Source organism: Salvelinus sp. IW2-2015, linkage group LG4q.1:29, assembly GCF_002910315.2.
Source record: "Salvelinus sp. IW2-2015 linkage group LG4q.1:29, ASM291031v2, whole genome shotgun sequence".
Lineage (NCBI taxonomy): Eukaryota > Metazoa > Chordata > Actinopteri > Salmoniformes > Salmonidae > Salvelinus > Salvelinus sp. IW2-2015.
In genome coordinates this window covers 82,647,359-82,664,610 of record NC_036842.1, presented here as the reverse complement: position 1 = coordinate 82,664,610, position 17,252 = coordinate 82,647,359, and the positions used below count along the sequence as shown (strand labels likewise).

The 17,252-nt window shown below is 42.1% G+C and overlaps 2 protein-coding genes across 5 annotated transcripts in view; one reads left to right on the top strand and one right to left on the bottom strand.

Moving 5' to 3' along the window:
* Nucleotides 1-199: 199 nt before the first annotated feature.
* Nucleotides 200-9,430, top strand: LOC111962651 (uncharacterized). Its single transcript, XM_023985908.2, has 7 exons — nucleotides 200-689; nucleotides 857-971; nucleotides 4,380-4,495; nucleotides 5,159-5,258; nucleotides 5,863-5,984; nucleotides 6,231-6,325; nucleotides 7,016-9,430. The coding sequence occupies exons 1-7, from the start codon at nucleotides 599-601 to the stop codon at nucleotides 7,061-7,063; spliced, it is 687 nt and encodes a 228-aa protein (XP_023841676.1). The 5' UTR covers nucleotides 200-598; the 3' UTR covers nucleotides 7,064-9,430.
* Nucleotides 7,870-17,252, bottom strand: part of sec16a (SEC16 homolog A, endoplasmic reticulum export factor) — a 79,091-nt gene continuing 69,708 nt past the window's right edge. For 3 of the 4 annotated variants that reach the window (XM_023985876.2, XM_023985878.2, XM_023985875.2), the window contains 6 exons: nucleotides 15,341-15,464; nucleotides 14,919-15,059; nucleotides 14,663-14,748; nucleotides 14,490-14,561; nucleotides 10,931-11,014; nucleotides 7,870-10,614 (listed from right to left, as the gene is read on the bottom strand). In XM_023985876.2, the coding sequence (XP_023841644.1) occupies nucleotides 10,543-10,614; nucleotides 10,931-11,014; nucleotides 14,490-14,561; nucleotides 14,663-14,748; nucleotides 14,919-15,059; nucleotides 15,341-15,464 (579 nt within the window). In that variant the 3' untranslated portion in view covers nucleotides 7,870-10,542. The remainder of the gene's footprint in view (nucleotides 10,615-10,930; nucleotides 11,015-14,489; nucleotides 14,562-14,662; nucleotides 14,749-14,918; nucleotides 15,060-15,340; nucleotides 15,465-17,252) is intronic. The other variant, XM_023985877.2, reaches the window with a different exon arrangement.

The following is a 17,252-nucleotide window of genomic DNA, read 5'->3' as shown; positions in this document are numbered from 1 at the left end:
GGGGGGGGGGGTTGGAAGGGATTTTGAGCGATGGAGGAGGGTCTATTAGAAGTTAGTATGGCTCTTTTTATTTTCTCAGAAGTACTGAGTAGGAGGATTTAGAAATGTTGTAAACCGTGATTGACCACACACTCCAGCACTGTAGGTGGCGGCATGCACCTTTAATGGTGGTTTGCGGACCGCCATTATATCATAGAAGAAGAAGAATCTTTGCGGATGACATAAGAAAAATAAATTAATGAAGTCGAAATTATTATCAGTCTTAGTTGTTTAAGTTCGGATATTGATTGAACGAACAGTACAAGGATCCTATTGTTATCGATGTGCCTCTGAATCGTATCTGTGTCAACAAGCTAGCTAGCTAATTTAGCTATACATCATCAATTGAGTCTGTCACTGTCAGTCTGATCTAGCTCGTCGATCATAGTTGAGATGTCTTGCAGCTTTTGAAGATAGTTAGTTAGCTAGCTACCTCTGTACTTTTCGTTCGAGGTCTCAAATATGAACTTGTAAGTCGAAAAACGAATCAGACAATAGAACATGTCAGGTTAGCATTGTAAACAACAGCAGCGAATAACCAGTCAAACATCACATCATCATGGAGGATGAGGAAGATCTCGAGGTACTTGGCGAACAACTGTACGATTTAATTTACCCCAAGCACGCTGAGATCGCCGGGAAACTCACAGGTGAGTCACCCATAACGTTTTACATTTACACTCACATTCAAATGGCAAAGCATTACGCAGTTATGTAGGCATATGCATTACTACCAATATGTTATAGCTAGGTAGTAGATTACATTTTACAACATTGTTTCATGGTATATTGAGATGGCATTGTAATTGGGTCGGAGGCATGTTGCTGGAACTACCTGGTCCTGTCCTGACTCGGATGCAGCAGGATGAAGCTATGCTGACAGAGGCCCTTGAGAAAGCCCTCCGAGCTCTGCAACTACCTCAGGGCCCCAGGTAAGACTGATAATACCACATTCTTAGACGCTAGCGTTAACTACTTTAGCGCCTATTAACGATAGTATCTTCTGATCGGAGGAGTTTTGTTAAGAGACCGGAGTCTTGCTTAAATAGGCTGGACATTACATATTTAACTACGCATTTTTTCAAATAAAAACTTGTTCATTATGTCCGCTGTGGAGCCCAATTTCATAATATTACCATCTGTCCCAACTGCTTGCCGTAGTCTTGAAGTAATCGTGAAAAAACGGGCCTTTTTTAGGGCATTTTTCAACCTGTCAGCACCTATTAGTTATATTGAGCACCGTGGCACCAACTCACCTTCTGAACGTTCTATTCCCAGCTCATTGTTCAATGTCACAATGCCAAATAATAATACTTATTGTGAATTCCAGTACCTAGCTGGTTGATGAATGTGACAATGTATTAACTAGGAAAATGCCCTATTTGTATTTTATTTATTTACATTGATTTAACTAGGCAAGTCAGTTAAGAACAAATTCTTATTTACAATGACGGCCTACCAAAAAACAAAAGGCCTCCTGCGGGGACGGGGGCTGGGATTAAAAATGTGAAAAAAAATATAGGATAAAACACACATCACAACAAGAGAGACAAGACAACAACATGGCAAAGCAGCAACATATGACAAAATAGCATGGTAGCAACACAACATAACAACAACATGGTAGCAACACAAAACATGGTGCAAACATTATTGGGCACAGACAACAGCACAAAGGGCAAGAAGGTAGAGACAACAATACATCACACAAAGCAGCTACAACTGTCAGTAAGAGTGTCCATGATTGAGTCTTTGAATGAAGAGATTGAGATAAAACTGTCCAGTTTGAGTGTTTGTTGCAGCTCGTTCCAGTCACTAGCTGCAGCAAACTGAAAAGAGGAGCGACGTGTGGGCTTTGGGGACCTTTAACAGAATGTGACTGGCAGAACGGGTGTTGTATGTGGAGGATGAGGGCCGCAGTAGATTATTTAGATAGGGGGGGATTGAGGCCTAAGAGGGTTTTATAAATAAGCATCAGCCAGTGAGTCTTGCGATGGGAATACAGAGATGACCAGTTTACAGAGGAGTATAGAGTGCAGTGATGTGTCCTATAAATAGCATTGGTGGCAAATCTGATGGCCGAATGGTAAAGAACATCTAGCCGCTCAAGAGCACCCTTACCTGCCAAACTATAAATTATGTCTCTGTAATCTAGCATGGTTAGGATGGTCATCTGAATCAGAGTTAGTTTGGCAGCTGGGGTGAAAAAGGAGCGATTACGATAGAGGAAACCAAGTCTAGATTTAACGTGAATCGGCAGCTTTGAGATGTGCTGAGAGAAGGACAGTGCACCGTCTAGCCATACTCCCAAATACTTGTATGAGGTATACTTGTATGAGGTGACTACCTCAAGCTCTAAACTCTCAGAGGTAGTAATACCACCTGTGGGAAGAGGGGCATTCTTCTTACCAAACCACATTACCTTTGTTTTGGAGGTGTTCAGAACAAGGTTAAGGGTAGATAAAGCTTGTTGGACACTAAGAAAGCTTTGTTGTAGAGCATTTAACACTAAATCCGGGGAGGGACCAGCTGAGTATAAAACTGTATATAAATGGATGAGATGGCTTCCTAATGCCTGAGCTATATTGTTGATGTAAATTGAGAAAAGCGTGGGGCCTAGGATTGAGCCTTGGGGTACTCCCTTGGTGACAGGCAGTGGCTGAGATAGCAGATTCTCTGACTTTATTCACTGCACTCTTTGAGAGAAGTAGTTAGCAAACCATGCCAAAGACCCCTCAGAGACACCATTACTCCTTAGCTGGGCCACAAGAATAGAATGATCTACCGTATCAAAAGCTTTGGCCAAGTCAATAAAAATAGCGGCACAATATTGCTTAGAATCAAGGGCAATGGTAACATCATTGTTGTCTTAGGTCTCTCTTTATGTAGTGTTGTGTTGTCTCTCTTGTTGTGATGTGTGTTTTGTTCTATATTTATTTTCACATTTTTAATCCCAGCCCCCGTCCCCGCAGGAGGCCTTTTGTCTTTTGGTAGACCGTCATTGTAAATAAGAATTTGTTCTTAACTGACTTGCCTAGTTAAATAAATGTAAATAAATTAAATAAAAATAGGGCATTAGGCCTTATATCCAAACAGATTACAGAACCATTCTGGAGAGTTCTTGGAAAGAAAGAACATTTCCTCAGTGTTGTGTTGTCTCTCTTGTTGTAATGTGTGTTTTGTCCTATATTTATATATATATATATTTTTTAAAGCCCAGGCCCCTGTCCTCGCAGGAGGCCTTTTGCCTTTTGGTAGGCCGTCATTGTAAATAAGAATTTGTTCTTAGCTGACTTGCCTAGTAAAATATAAAAAATAATTTGAAGTGATGCCCCATTTTTTGCATGTTCTGCAGACAGGGTGACCATCTTCGATTAAGTTCCCCTCAGCACTCTTGTAAAACCCAAAATTCAACCACACTTTTTGGTCCAGATTTGGTCCTCTTAGAAGGCTGAAAAATCTCCCGAGCGCTGTCACTTCCTTCCTCCATGTTTTCACACAAAACAAAACCCACGTTGCATGCTGCGCCTGCATCAGACTGTTGCTAACTTTGGTTGATGCTGGACAGTATTTACCGTGAGATTTTCAAACCGTGGTAAGCAAACACGGTTTTAATGATAATTAAAATTTGAAACGGTAACACTAATTGTCAGGGAATTTTATCGTGAAACCAGTAACCATTTCACCCCTGACCTATTTATGCTGTTTAATATGACATGTAGCCTATTTGAAATTATGTGCAAGTCTTACATTCACCTTTTTCATGTTTATTCAAATACTTTTCATTCAAATTATATGGTTTGGTTTCAATACTTCAAAACCAAATGGTAGGTCCAGGTTGTCATAAAAATAGATGGGTGTTAAATTGTGATTTTAATTAATTAAGCATATTTGGAGCTGCAGCTTTTTTCCTGTGAGTACAGAGTGGTTTTTAGCTAAGTGATTGGAAAAAGCCCGGAGTGGTTGGATTTCTAACCACTCAACTCTGCTCACATACCCTGATCTGTAGACACCTCAGCCACACCTTCATTTATTTGATCTCCACCCCAAACAAAGTGTTTTTAAAGGCAGTAAATGAGGCTGAATGTAGAGAGAAAAGTTCATAAAAAGGGAATTGCGCTCCATTTACACATGCTTTTACACATGCATTTACACATGCAACTCGGGTTGAACTCCGCCCCATGTGAGTTTCTGTGTCACAATTTGGTTGAGTTTGATCTTAACTAACCTCCAGAGCCCAGGCTTCTCGTAGTCTAGTCAATGAGACGGATTTGGAAGGATGGCCATGTGAGACTAGACCTGAACTAACTATGATCTCTCCATGACTTCTGTCCTGTCAGCAATACAAAGATGTCAAAGGAGGAAGATGAAGCATCTGCCTCTTCTGACTCGCTTGGGGAACAGCTGTTTGAGCTAGTGGACATCTACAACACTGAACACACACAGAAAATCACTGGTAATCAACCTACTGATCAGTAAGCCAATCATCTCTCCTCCCTCCAAACGTATGATTTATTTTATTTACTTAACCCTTATTTGACCAGATTAGTCTCATTGAGAGAAGAAATCTTGCCAAAAAAGCAACACACAAAGTTTGACACTTTTCTGCTTGACCAAAAAGGTCGACAACCTGAGTTAGGCTCTGCATAAATTAATTCCTTAAATCTCCTCCAATGGCAAACAACTGGTTGTGAGACACTCACTCCCTGCGTGTATTTCAGGGGGAGTTGGGATATGCAAGAAATACATTTCCATTACACCCTTCTACAAGTGCTTAACCGGACAAATATAGGCACCCCCCAAATTATTATTATTATTATTAGGTGTTAACAAATACCAGGTGTAGGCAACTAGATTCAGCTGCGGGACTATTTTTGTTGGACCTGATTTTTGCTGAATTCCTGGTGATTTTAGTATTTTTTGATCTAAAACTAAAATTCTGTTTTATTTAAAACATTCAATTTTTATTACAAAAATATGTTTGGGACCAAGAAAATCACTTGCTGGCCACCTGTTGCTGACCCCTGCCGTATACAATGCGAATCCACACAGTGCAAGCGCAGGCTGATCCTTTATGAACCAACAGCTTATAATGCTTCCCTAACATGTACCACTCCAGGCATGCTACTGGAGCAGCATAAAGAAGCGGTGCTGCATCTTCTCTCAGAACCCTCACTACTGGAGGAGCAGGTGAACCTGGCCTTGAAGACACTGCAGGAGTGAGTGTGGAGCTGGACATCATTGTGGGGAAGAAAGATATTATGAAGGACTTTGTTTGTATATCCAGACACAACGCTGATGAACCTCTGAATGGATGGAAACTAGACTGATGAGGCTACTTTCTGTTAATGGCCGTCATTCATTTTAGATCTGTCAGTCAAGCAGACTGAGGCCCTGTCCAAATACATCCCATATTACCCTAGAGTTGGGTAGGTATATGTTAGTAGCCACTGATGAACTAATTATATTTTTCCGCCATATTGGTTACACCTACCGTATCCACACTCAGATCTACCTAAAAGCCTTGAGGATACAGGACTAGGGGTTGTTTCTGAATGGGCCATTGGTCTCGAAAGGAGAGCCTAGAAACCTGACACAGAAGGCTAAGACGGCGTTCCTCACTTATACAGTAATATAACATTATCCATCCATTTTATGGTGTCATTATTGTACATCCAATAGTAAACACATGGTGATACCAGAATAATATCTAACACCTCTCTAGTCGCAGGCCATAACGTGTGGGATACTTAGCCTATAATGTGCAGTTTTTTTAACGATATTCATGGCGTGTTATGTTCCCCCTACCCCGTTTTGCTGTAGGCTGGGTGTGGAAGAGACAGATGCGAGTGACTCATCAGATGCCGATGACACTGAGAGGCTGGAAGAGAGGCTGTTTCTACTGGTGAAGGAGATGAACGCAGTGCACTCAAATGACATTACAGGTTAGCCCTGCCACTAGCCAGTCCCAATTTGATCCCCACTCACCCTTTGGCCCTTCAATATTTGCAGATCTGTAAGGCGGAAAAGCAATATGGTGGCAGCTTTACCACTAAACTGTTTAAACATGTCTCTAGAACGAAATGTCTCATTGAGTGAACTGTAATATCACAGATACTGCTAATGCCGTCTTTCATAAACCATTTTAGTGGTCTGTGATGGTTAGAATTGAGAAGGACTCTGTCTCGTAGGCATGCTTTTGGAGATGGACCCTGCCGCTCTCAGACAGATGCTGAGCGACCGCGCCATGTTGGAGGAAGCCGTTCAAAAAGCACAAGCAGCGCTGGTAACCTTCAACCGAAACTACCCACGTCAACATATTGATTGATTGTTTGGTACACTAATTAGTGCCCCGCCCATATGGTCTTATAAGACACTATTTCATCAAGTATGTGTCCACAGAGCACAAAACAAAAAACTACATTTAACCTTATCCCCAGGCTATTGCGCACAGCACATATTATAAGCCTGGGATATCAACGATTCAAAATTGGCCTTAGTGGGAGTGACCTTACTGAGTAAATTATTTGGAGGTAAGACACTTATGGGGGAGGGTAGCCTCAGCACTGTCATAAAACAACCATATGCTCCGGTTTTCAAGGGAAATTGAAGAGAGAGCCTGTGACTCTCGCTTTCAGACGTTAACAAGGCGACACTCCATTTTACTGGATTGGTTGAACACTGCAGAAAAGAACATCGACAGTTTTGTTACTCTCGTCAACAAGAGCAGAATGGGGGGGGGGGGGGGGATCTAGTTCCAGGCATTTGTATTACACCTGCCAAGTTAGGTTAGGAGGAAGGTGCTGTGGGAGATAATTGGTTGGTAGATTAAGCCGATTAAAAGAATGCTGATGCGGAGGTAGTTTATCCCAGCCTTTCTGTTGTGCAATGTCAAAAACTCCCATATACACATGAATTACAATCTTGCTTTGTTAGCCTATAGATTCTAACTACATTTATTTGGGGATTTTTACAGGAAAGCCTTTGGATCCAAGAGGACAAAGAAATCACCAAATCCAAATGAAGTTGGCCCAAATACTGTGACATTTCAGCTGAAGAAAACAAGAACATTTATGTGCCACTAACCCACAGAATCATAGCTGCCATGAAGGGGTGTATGTATATACTGCATTCTAAGTGGCGCTTCCTGATATTTTTCTCACTCTAACTCCCAACACTTGTCAGTGACTTGTTTCGGAGTGCAATGCACTTTAGTTAAGGCCACACTCATGATTGGACAGGAAGGGGAAAATGAGCCAGTGAAGTGTGCTGCGACGCCCTCACACACTTGCTAAAAATAAAACCAGGCACCCTACACTCCTTGAAATATACATGCAAATGCTCCTTTAGACTGCAGACTTCAGGAGTGGAGAATGGAACAGGCCTATAGTCTTTTTTTGTTGTTGCTTCCAATGCTATAGGAGAATTTGACCACTGTCGGGGTTGATTGGATTTTTCTACTTGCCAGAGTTGTCAATGAGGGATAGGTAGTGCTGGTCCAAAATACTTTCATCCTGCAGAAACTACATCTGTAGTGCCACAGTGATGCCAACAGACTTGATATTGCACACATTTTAGGCCCACTGGTAGTTTTGGGGATATTTGTTTGTACTTCACTCAATAATAAAAATGAATTCAGTAACATTACACAAAGATGATAATATTCCATATTCAGACACTGTTGGGATGTACTGCAATAATGTGTGAATAGGAAATGTATTTTGATATGTAGATAAAACACGACACTCCATGATGATCCTTGGATACTAATTAGAATAGAATGCACCCTTCACTAGACATAAAACTAAATTAAACATTCTTTCAAAGTGCTAAAGAGCGCAAAGATATCTTTATTACCATTTTACAGGGTTGAATTCTAAAACAGGAAAAATCAACAGCTTTTCTCAGACAAAAAGGGGACCTTTGGAAAAAATAATTGGGTGTTCAACACAGAAACAAAGTCAAGAACACAAAGGGGAAGCAAGGAATTTTGGATAACAAAATTGACAAAAGCAACAGCAAAAAAAAAGAAAGGAAAATGGCAGTTTTGAGTCAAATTTGCTCTCCTTTCACAGATGTATTTAATGATGGGCTAGTTAATCTGCAGAAGCAGCCGATACAAACGTGAATCCAGGTATTATATCATCTATTAATGACATTTCAAAGCTAAATCAGCGAAAACAATAGTTGCTCTCCACACTTTTGCTCATGACTACAGCTCATAAATACAATCGATCAGATAAATATTTGGATAGATTAATGACATTTCAAAATTGTAGTCAAATGACACCATGACTATTCCCTATAAAGTGCACTACTTTTGACCTGAGCCACTTAGTTGTGCACTATATAGGAAATAGGGTGTCATCTGAGACTTGACCGATATAGTCCTGGGGCCTCATTTATAACTGTTCACACATTTCCGCATGAGACACATTTCTGAAAATTCAGCGGGAGTACAAAAATATTTAGATTCATACATTTGGTGCACACCCTATATATATGCATGATTGTTTCCTGTTTATAAATCGGACCGGTTGTAAAACTGCACGCATTAAAACTCTGCTTGGAAAACACCTCCATTCAACTTTTATGGTGACAATAACACCCTTTATTTGCTGTATAATTTTGAATTAGGCCATGGCAGTATCTAAAATGGGCAATTGCAATTTTGATCACATTTGTCTGCAAGGTTGATTGTAGCCTATATTTTGAAAACACTTTAAAAGTAGGCTAAATGCTACAGCCCACACTAAAGTGCAAATTAGAAAATTTTTCAATATTTTGTTTATCAATAGATAGAAACAATGTCGTGCCTTAGTATAGGCTCGGATTAAATTGGCAATGTTGTGCTTCTATCTCACAGCAATACAATAGCTTACCCTTACTCAAATATTTTACATAAACTACTGTGTTGGCAGAATGTTCCAATACAGTTTATGAAAGAGAAAACAAATGGAAAATTGTGGACCTGTCAGCAGAACTTTTAAATTCAATGTTTTGCATCGACTTTTCACCTAAATATGATGGGACTGGCCGTGAATTCTGAAAAATTGCCTAAGGAAGGCTACCAACTTTTTTTTATTACAGTAGCATACATAGGCCTACTTCAATGTAAAAGAAACTGTTCCCCTTTTAAATTTGACTGTAGGCTATATTATTAACCGCACTGCCTATGGGATTGCACAACTTAATACATAGCCTATCTATTTACTAGGCTCCTAGGTCCAATTAAATGAGATGCACATGCTAATTTGTTATATGGCTACTTCGGGAATATGAACCTATTACGGCTAGAAAAGGTGAGAAATTTATTCTGCAATGGTTATGAAAATAGAAAGATTCAAATGTTTATTTTAGATTAAATAAAGAATTTTGCTCTTCTCACTAATGGCAAATGGCTGCATTTGTGTTAATGTTGTCCTGTTTTTAGTTTTTTTATGAATAAGCTTTTCATCATATCCCCCATTTGCACAAAATACTTACTTGCCAGCTTGCAATACAATATTTCAGCCACTAGTAGATGTGCTTACGCATGGTCTAAACGGGGAGCTGAGCACATTCTCACATCACGTTACATTTTTAGAAATGCCAACTTGATCGTGAAAACTGCCGCATGCACATTTTGGAGTATATTGTATGCACGCACGGTTTATAAATGAGGCCCCTGAATCCCAGCTCACTCCTTGTTCCTCTAAAGGCCTGCTTCTAAACTCAGTTGGGAGAGGAAGCCTAGTTGAGACTTAAGACCTTTGTGCATGATAATGAGGTGTTGGTAGGCAGAAACATTTTATAAATATCTAAAGAACATTCCAACACTCAAACTTCTAAACTCCTAGGGTAGCGAGGCGTGACAGTCACTCCTATTGCCTCTGCTGGACCCCACATCACACCTGAGCACATCTGAATGAGGGAGTGAACACAGCAGGCATTGCACTACTGATACTCCACACACATCAGCGCTACAGTACCTTCAGTATCTGTACGGGAACACCGAGGAGCCATATACACTAGTATAAACAAGTGAGCTGAGCTCCCGAAGTGCTACGCTCTTTTACACACTAACACACTTACGTAAGGGGCCAAAGACACACGTAATAGATACAAATAGGACCAGAACAGTCCTATGGTCTCAGCATGTGTGTAGAGGGAATGTTGTCTAAGAGCTGAACACACTAGCATGTCTGTCTCCACAGTAGGTTGTCACATACAGTATAATCAAGCTAAGTATGTGCATTAAGATCCATTGTACCAACTAACTCAGTTTGGACACATGAAAAAGCCCTTTATGACAATCTTGCCTGCAAATAATTAACAAATATTCATATATGTTTTTTAATTAGTGAAAGAGTGGTATAGTCATTTGACGATGATGGTACTGGTGGTAGTGTTCGTCTGGGGTGTAAGGGGGGGTCCATCAGAGGGGGAGTTGAGATGTCTATGCGCTTCCCAGGGGGTGGTTAAACCCATAAAGTCTGTTTTAGGATGAACTAGGCTGGATATCTACTTCAGCACTGGGTATGCCCTCTGACCGCCCAACCTCCCAGACAGAAGCCGTCCCGATGGAGTACTCGCCTGGGGAGAAGGAGAGAGGGATACAAGGGTTGATTTGACAGTGTTAACATAGCTACTGGTGTGTCCTAGCACCTCAATGGTGGAACAAGCCTTACTTATTTTCTTACTAGCACTGATTTCACAGCTTTATTGAGTCAAGTTTTACTTGCAATGACTGATGTGGTTGTACCTTTCGGCTAAATTACCTTAAATGTAAATGGTGTCATCACAACTTCACTTGAGATCCTCGATTTTTTCCACAGATGTCAACGTACACATTTACATAAGTGTCAAGTCTTATTGGGAACCCTGGCCTAACCGTTTTCAACGAACCTACCTGTGCAAACTGGGCGGGGTTATAGAACGTCACGCCTCCAGAGGGTGGAGCTCCCTGGGGAGGAGGCTGCGGAGTCAGGGGCACCTGGAAGGCATAGATGCAGGAGTTACCATGGTAACCAGGCAGTGAGGCAAGGCAATAATCCCCTTTCCTCCATGGCTACAGAGGACAATCTGTGACCACAGGGTCATGTTCATTAGGGCACACAATGGAAAAGTTTTGCAATGAAAAGCGAAAATGAGCATTTTTTGTTGGACAAGTACAGGTAATGTTTGGTACCTAATGAACATGACCCAGGTTTCCTCTTCTGGGTTAATGATGTAACTATGGGAACAGGCCAGGAGAGGAGCAAGTCTCCAGCATGCCTCTAGTTTGTAATCAAAGGTACTTTATCAGTTTTTGTATTATCGTACTTGTGATATGCACTGAACAAAAATATAAACGCAACATTTTCAAAGATGTACTGAGTTACAATTGACTGATTTCCTTATATGAAGTGTAATAAATAAATTAGGCCCTAATTTATGGATTTCACATGACTGGGAACACAGATATGCATCTGTTGGTCACAGATACCTTTTTAAAAAAGTAGGGGCGTGGCTCAGATAAAGTCAGTATCTGGTGTGACCACCATTTGCCTCGTGCAGCGCAGCACATCTCCTTCGCATAGAGTTGATCAGGCTGTTGATTGTGGCCTGTGGAATGTTTTCGCACTCTCCAATGGCTGTGCGAAATTGCTGCATATTGGCGGATGCTGGAAAACACTGTCGTTTGTGTCAATCTAGAGCATCCCAAACATGCTCAATTTGTGACATGTCTGGTGTTTACGTAGGCCACGGAAGAACGGACATTTTCAGCTTCCAGGAATTGTGTACAGATCCTTGCGACATGGGGCCGTGCATTATCATGCTGAAATATGAGGTGATTGCGGCAGATGAATGGCACAACAATGGGCCTCAGGATCTCATCACGGTATCTCTGCATTCAAATTAGCATCGATAAAATGCAATTGTGTTCGTTGTCTGTTGCTTATGCCTGCCCTTACCAGAACCTCACCATGGGGCCCTCTGTTCACAACGTTGACATCAGCAAACCGCTCGCACACAAGACGCCATACACGCTGTCTGCCATCTGCCCAGTACAGTTGAAACTGGTATTCATCTATGAAGAGCACATGTCTCCAGCTTGCCAGTGGCTATTGAAGGTGACCATTTGCCCTCTGAAGTCAGTTACAATGCAGAACTGCAGTCAGGTTAAGACCCTGGTGAGGACGACGAGCACGCAGATGAGCTTCCCTGAGATGGTTTCTGACAGTTTGTGCTGAAATTCTTCGGTTGTGCAAACCCACAGTTTTATCAGCTGTCCGGGTGGCTGGTCTCAGACGATCCTGATGGTGAAGAAGCCGGAGGTGGAAGTCCTGGGCTGGCGCGGTTACACGTAGTCTGCAGTTGTGAGGCCGGTTGGACGTACTACCAAATTCTCTAAAACGACATTGAGGCGGCATATGGTAGAGAAATTAACATTCAATTATCTGGCAACAGCTCTGGTGGGCATTCCTGCAGTCAGCATGCCAATTGCACGCTCCCTTTGCTGTGTGACAAAACTGCACATTTTAAAGTGGCCTTTTATTGCCCCCAGCACAAGGTGCACCTGTGTAATGATCATGCTGTTTAATCAGCTTCTTGATAACCCACACCTGTTAGGTGGATGGATTATCTTGGCAAAAGAGAAATGCTCACTAACAGGGATGTGCACACCTTTTGAGAGAAATAAGCTTTTTGTGCATTTGGAACATTTCTGGGATCCTTCAGCTCATAAAACCAACACTTTACATGTTGCGTTTATATTTTTGTTCAGTGTAGTATCTTAACATTTCAAAATTGAGTCAGAGACACCATCAGAACAGCTGTAATTGGCTGCATTCTCCTCCAATCTGAGGGATGTTGAGGGATACCTCCAATCGGTTGAGAGAGTTCAGTGTGTCAAATCGGAGGGCATGTTGTCCGGACCTCTGTCAGTCTCTATGGGGATACCACAGGGTTCAATTCTCGGGCCGTCTCTTTTCTCTGTATATATCAATGATGTCGCTCTTGCTGCGGGCGATTCCCTGATCCACCTCCACGCAGACAACACCATTCTGTATACTTCTGGCCCTTCCTTGGACACTGTGCTAACTAACCGCCAAACGAGCTTCAATGCCATAAAACACTCCTAACATGGCCTCCAACTGCTCTTAAACGCTAGTAAAACCAAATGCATGCTTTTCAACCGTTCGCTGCCCGCACCCGCGCATCATCACCCTGGACGGTTCTGACCTAGAATATGTGGACAACTATAAATACCTAGGTGTCTGGCTAGACTGDAAACTCTCCTTCCAGACTCATATTAAACATCTCCAATCCAAAATCAAATCTAGAATCGGCTTTCTATTTCACAACAAAGTTTCCTTCACTCACGCCGCCGAACTTACCCTAGTAAAACTGACTATCCTGCCGATCCTCGACTTCGGCGATGTCATCCACAAAATAGCTTCCAATACTCTACTCAGTAAACTGGATGCAGTCTATCAGTGCCATTCGTTTTGTTACCAAATTACCTTATACCACCCACCTGTATGCTCTAGTCGGCTGGCCCTCGCTACATATTCGTCGCCAGACCCACTGGCTCCAGGTCATCTATAAGTCTATGCTAGGTAAAGCTCCGCCTTATCTCAGTTCCTTGGTCACGATAACAACACCCACCCGTAGCACATGTTCCAGCAGGTATATCTCACTGATCATCCACAAAGCCAACACCTCATTTGGCCGCCTTTCCTTCCAGTTCTCTGCTGCCAGTGACTGGAACGAATGATAAAAATCACTGAAGCTGGAGACTTATTTCCCTCACCAACTTTAAACATCAGCTATCTGAGCAGCTAACCGATCGCTGTACATAGTCCATCTGTAAATAGCACACCCAATCTACCTAACTCATCCCCATACTGCTCTTTTGCACACCAGTATCTTCACTTGCACATCATCATCTGCTCATTTATCACTCCAGTGTTAATCTGCTAAATTGTAATTCTTCGCTACTATGGCCTATTTATTGCCTACCTCATGCCTTTTGCACACACTGTATTAGACTTTCTTTTTTTCCCTACTGTGTCATTGACTTGTTTGTGCTATTGGCTTGTTTATTGTTTATCCCATGTGTAACTCTGTGTTGTCTGTGTCACACTGCTTTGCTTTATCTTGGCCAGGTCGCAGTTGTAAATGAGAACTCGTTCTCAACTAGCCTACCTGGTTAAATAAAGGTGAAGTAAAAAATTTGAAAATGTGAGTCTTTTACATGTCGTCCTGCCCAGGTGTTAGCATGGTTATGAGGCCCACACAGGAAAATAAAGGCTGGAAGTTGAAACATGCTCCCACAAACAAACACGCACGTACCAACCATCACTCAACCAAGCTAGATGACTGTTAAAAGTGGAAGGTAATTTGTTTCAATGGGGGGCATGAGGGTTTATGATAGAGTAGCAGGGGTGTATTACAGTCCTCTAGGAGGATCGAGGTGCTTCTACCTCTCCTGGCGGGGACCCAGCGGCAATAGGAGGCCCCACTGGACCGGGCGGTAACAATGTTGGGTTGAACATCTGGACAGATCAAACATCTTAATTCAGTCTAATCTGATGGTCAGTTGGTGTGAAATCTAGTATATACAACTATAACCATCACTGGGAGTGTAATACGGTACCTGTGGCACAGCACTGGGGTTAGGGTCGCTCTGTTCCTGGTTCCCTCCTGTCTCTGGGACATTACCCTCCATGGGCTGCTGTTCCTCTGGAGCCAGACAGGAGAGAACACATTAGAATACAAATACAGTACACTCACACACCGGTATCAAAACAACACGCAAACAAACTAATATCCCCAACCCAGTCACACTCATAAAGACCTATGATGACCATCGCTAGAGTACATTGATATATTTATTCAAAAGGTTAGCATACCTGCTCCGGGCACAAACAGGTTGGCTGGCATGGGCATGGGAGCCAACGGGGCAAAGAAGTCTGACGGGGCAGGTGCCGATCCACCGGGCTTGGCACGGGGTCCACCTGGGTTCAGGACATCCACGTAGCGGCTCTTTGTACCTGAGATGGGTGAGAACATACTTTTTTTGATCTGCTAAAAAAAATCCCCCAGAAATTCTGACGTGCCAAAATGACACGCACTATTAGTGTGGTTCCTAGAGGTTTGTAGCGGTTTCAAGTGCAATGTGACATGTATCATTATTTTCTGGTCATCTGAGCAGCAGCACAAGTGAAATGTAGCCGTAAGAGTTTTGCAGCACTGCATTGAATCTAAAACCTGTATCAGCTAAAAACCCACAATGAGGGGCTGCTTACGTTATGCCAACACGTGTAAATCTCACCTGCTCTCCTGGAGAACATGTTGACAGGCGGCCCACCAGTAGGGGGACCTCCAGGACCCCCTTGTCCCGGTATGGGTCCCAGCATCTTAGGGAAGCCCGAGGGAGGAGGAGGAGGGGGCTTGTACTGGTTACACAGACACAAACACACATCAATACTTTATTATTAGGATCAATGATATCTCTGTGTTAGTATGATAAACCAAAATACTGTATAAATACAGATGGTCATACACGTGCTAGGACACTGATATAAACCTCTTATTATGAGGACTAGGAATGCACATTTTGGGAAATGTTGCTGCCGACTAACCGACCCTCATTAAACGGTCAACAAACGGTTACATTTTTTCCAAACAGTGATTTGATGTGACCAATTTGTAAGTCGCTCTGGATAAGAGCGTCTGCTAAATGACTTAAATGTAAATGTAAATCAACGGGAAATACTACGCATGCATGCAAGGAACGGACGTTTTTCATTAAGAGCATAATGGAAGCATGCAACAATAGCACGCCTATCGTCTTCCTGTCAAAAGGCTATATAGCCTATTATTCAACATGCAACTCCTGTAATGAAGCAGCTAATAAAACATAATTTCAAACATTTACCAAAATGCAATTTGTGGGAAAACACTGTTCTAAACAGAGATCCTAATGCGAGCGGTTCCGTATGTGACAGAGATGACAACACTGTTCTAAACAGAGCACCTAATGCGAGCGGTTCCGTATGTGACAGAGATAACACTGTTCTAAACAGAGCACCTAATGCGAGCGGTTCCGTAGTGAACAGAGATAAACACTGTTCTAAACAGAGCACCTAATGCGAGCGGTTCCGATGTGACAGAGATAACACTGTTCTAAACAGAGCACCTAATGCGAGCGGTTCCGTATGTGACAGAGATAACACATGTTCAAACAGAGCACCTAAGCGAGCGGTTCCGTATGTGACAGAGATAAACACTGTTCTAAACAGAGCACCTAATGCGAGCGGTTCCGTATGTGACAGAGATAACACTGTTCTAAACAGAGCACCTAATGCGAGCGGTTCCGTATGTGACAGAGATAACACTGTTCTAAACAGAGCACCTAATGCGAGCGGTTCCGTATGTGACAGAGATGAAAACACTGTTCTAAACAGAGCACCTAATGCGAGCGGTTCCGTATGTGACAGAGATAAACACTGTTCTAAACAGAGCACCTAATGCGAGCGGTTCCGTATGTGACAGAGATAACACTGTTCTAAACAGAGCAACTAATGCGAGCGGTTCCGTATGTGACAGAGATGAAAACACTGTTCTAAACAGAGCACCTAATGCGAGCGGTTCCGTATGTGACAGAGATGAAAATCTGTTAGAAACTTAGAAAGAGCGGGAATCTAAAGATGCAATAACTAGGTCGAGTTGCTAATATGACCAGGATTGTGCCATTGGCATGTAGAAGTCTTTATAACTTTTTGATGGATGGATTTTGGCTAGGCTACATTGATGCAAGGTAAGACATGCTTCATTATTTGAAGTGAAGTAAAATAGGTTGCAAACAATTATACTGCCTCACACTCACATTGCAAAGTTTAACATGTGATTGCATGTCGAATTGTTATTTGTTGCGCAGTGGGTGGGCTTCTAAAAGAATACATTTCACTCCAGTACCAGCTTTTTGAGGAGCTGCTGTTGCGCTGTCTGACAGGAGATAGGCTATTCTGCTCTTCAAACTAGGCTCTGTAGCTGTACGCGTATGATAAATAAGATACATGAAGACTAACAGAAAATACACGCTGCAATTTAAACCACTAAATTATGCATATTAACCTATAGACCGATAAGCATGACCGGTCAAATTAAGTTTCGCCAACTACCGATGAACAGATAACCGTTAACATCCCTAATGAGGACTAATAAAAACAACAATACATATA

Bases quoted from the DNA above. Each gene is read 5' to 3' on its own strand.
- LOC111962651 (XM_023985908.2), top strand. From the start codon at position 599: ATGGAGGATGAGGAAGATCTCGAGGTACTTGGCGAACAACTGTACGAT. The intron at 5,259-5,862 runs GTGAGTGTGGAG...GTTTTGCTGTAG, and splicing joins GCCTTGAAGACACTGCAGGA to GCTGGGTGTGGAAGAGACAG. The intron at 5,985-6,230 runs GTTAGCCCTGCC...TCTGTCTCGTAG, and splicing joins GCACTCAAATGACATTACAG to GCATGCTTTTGGAGATGGAC.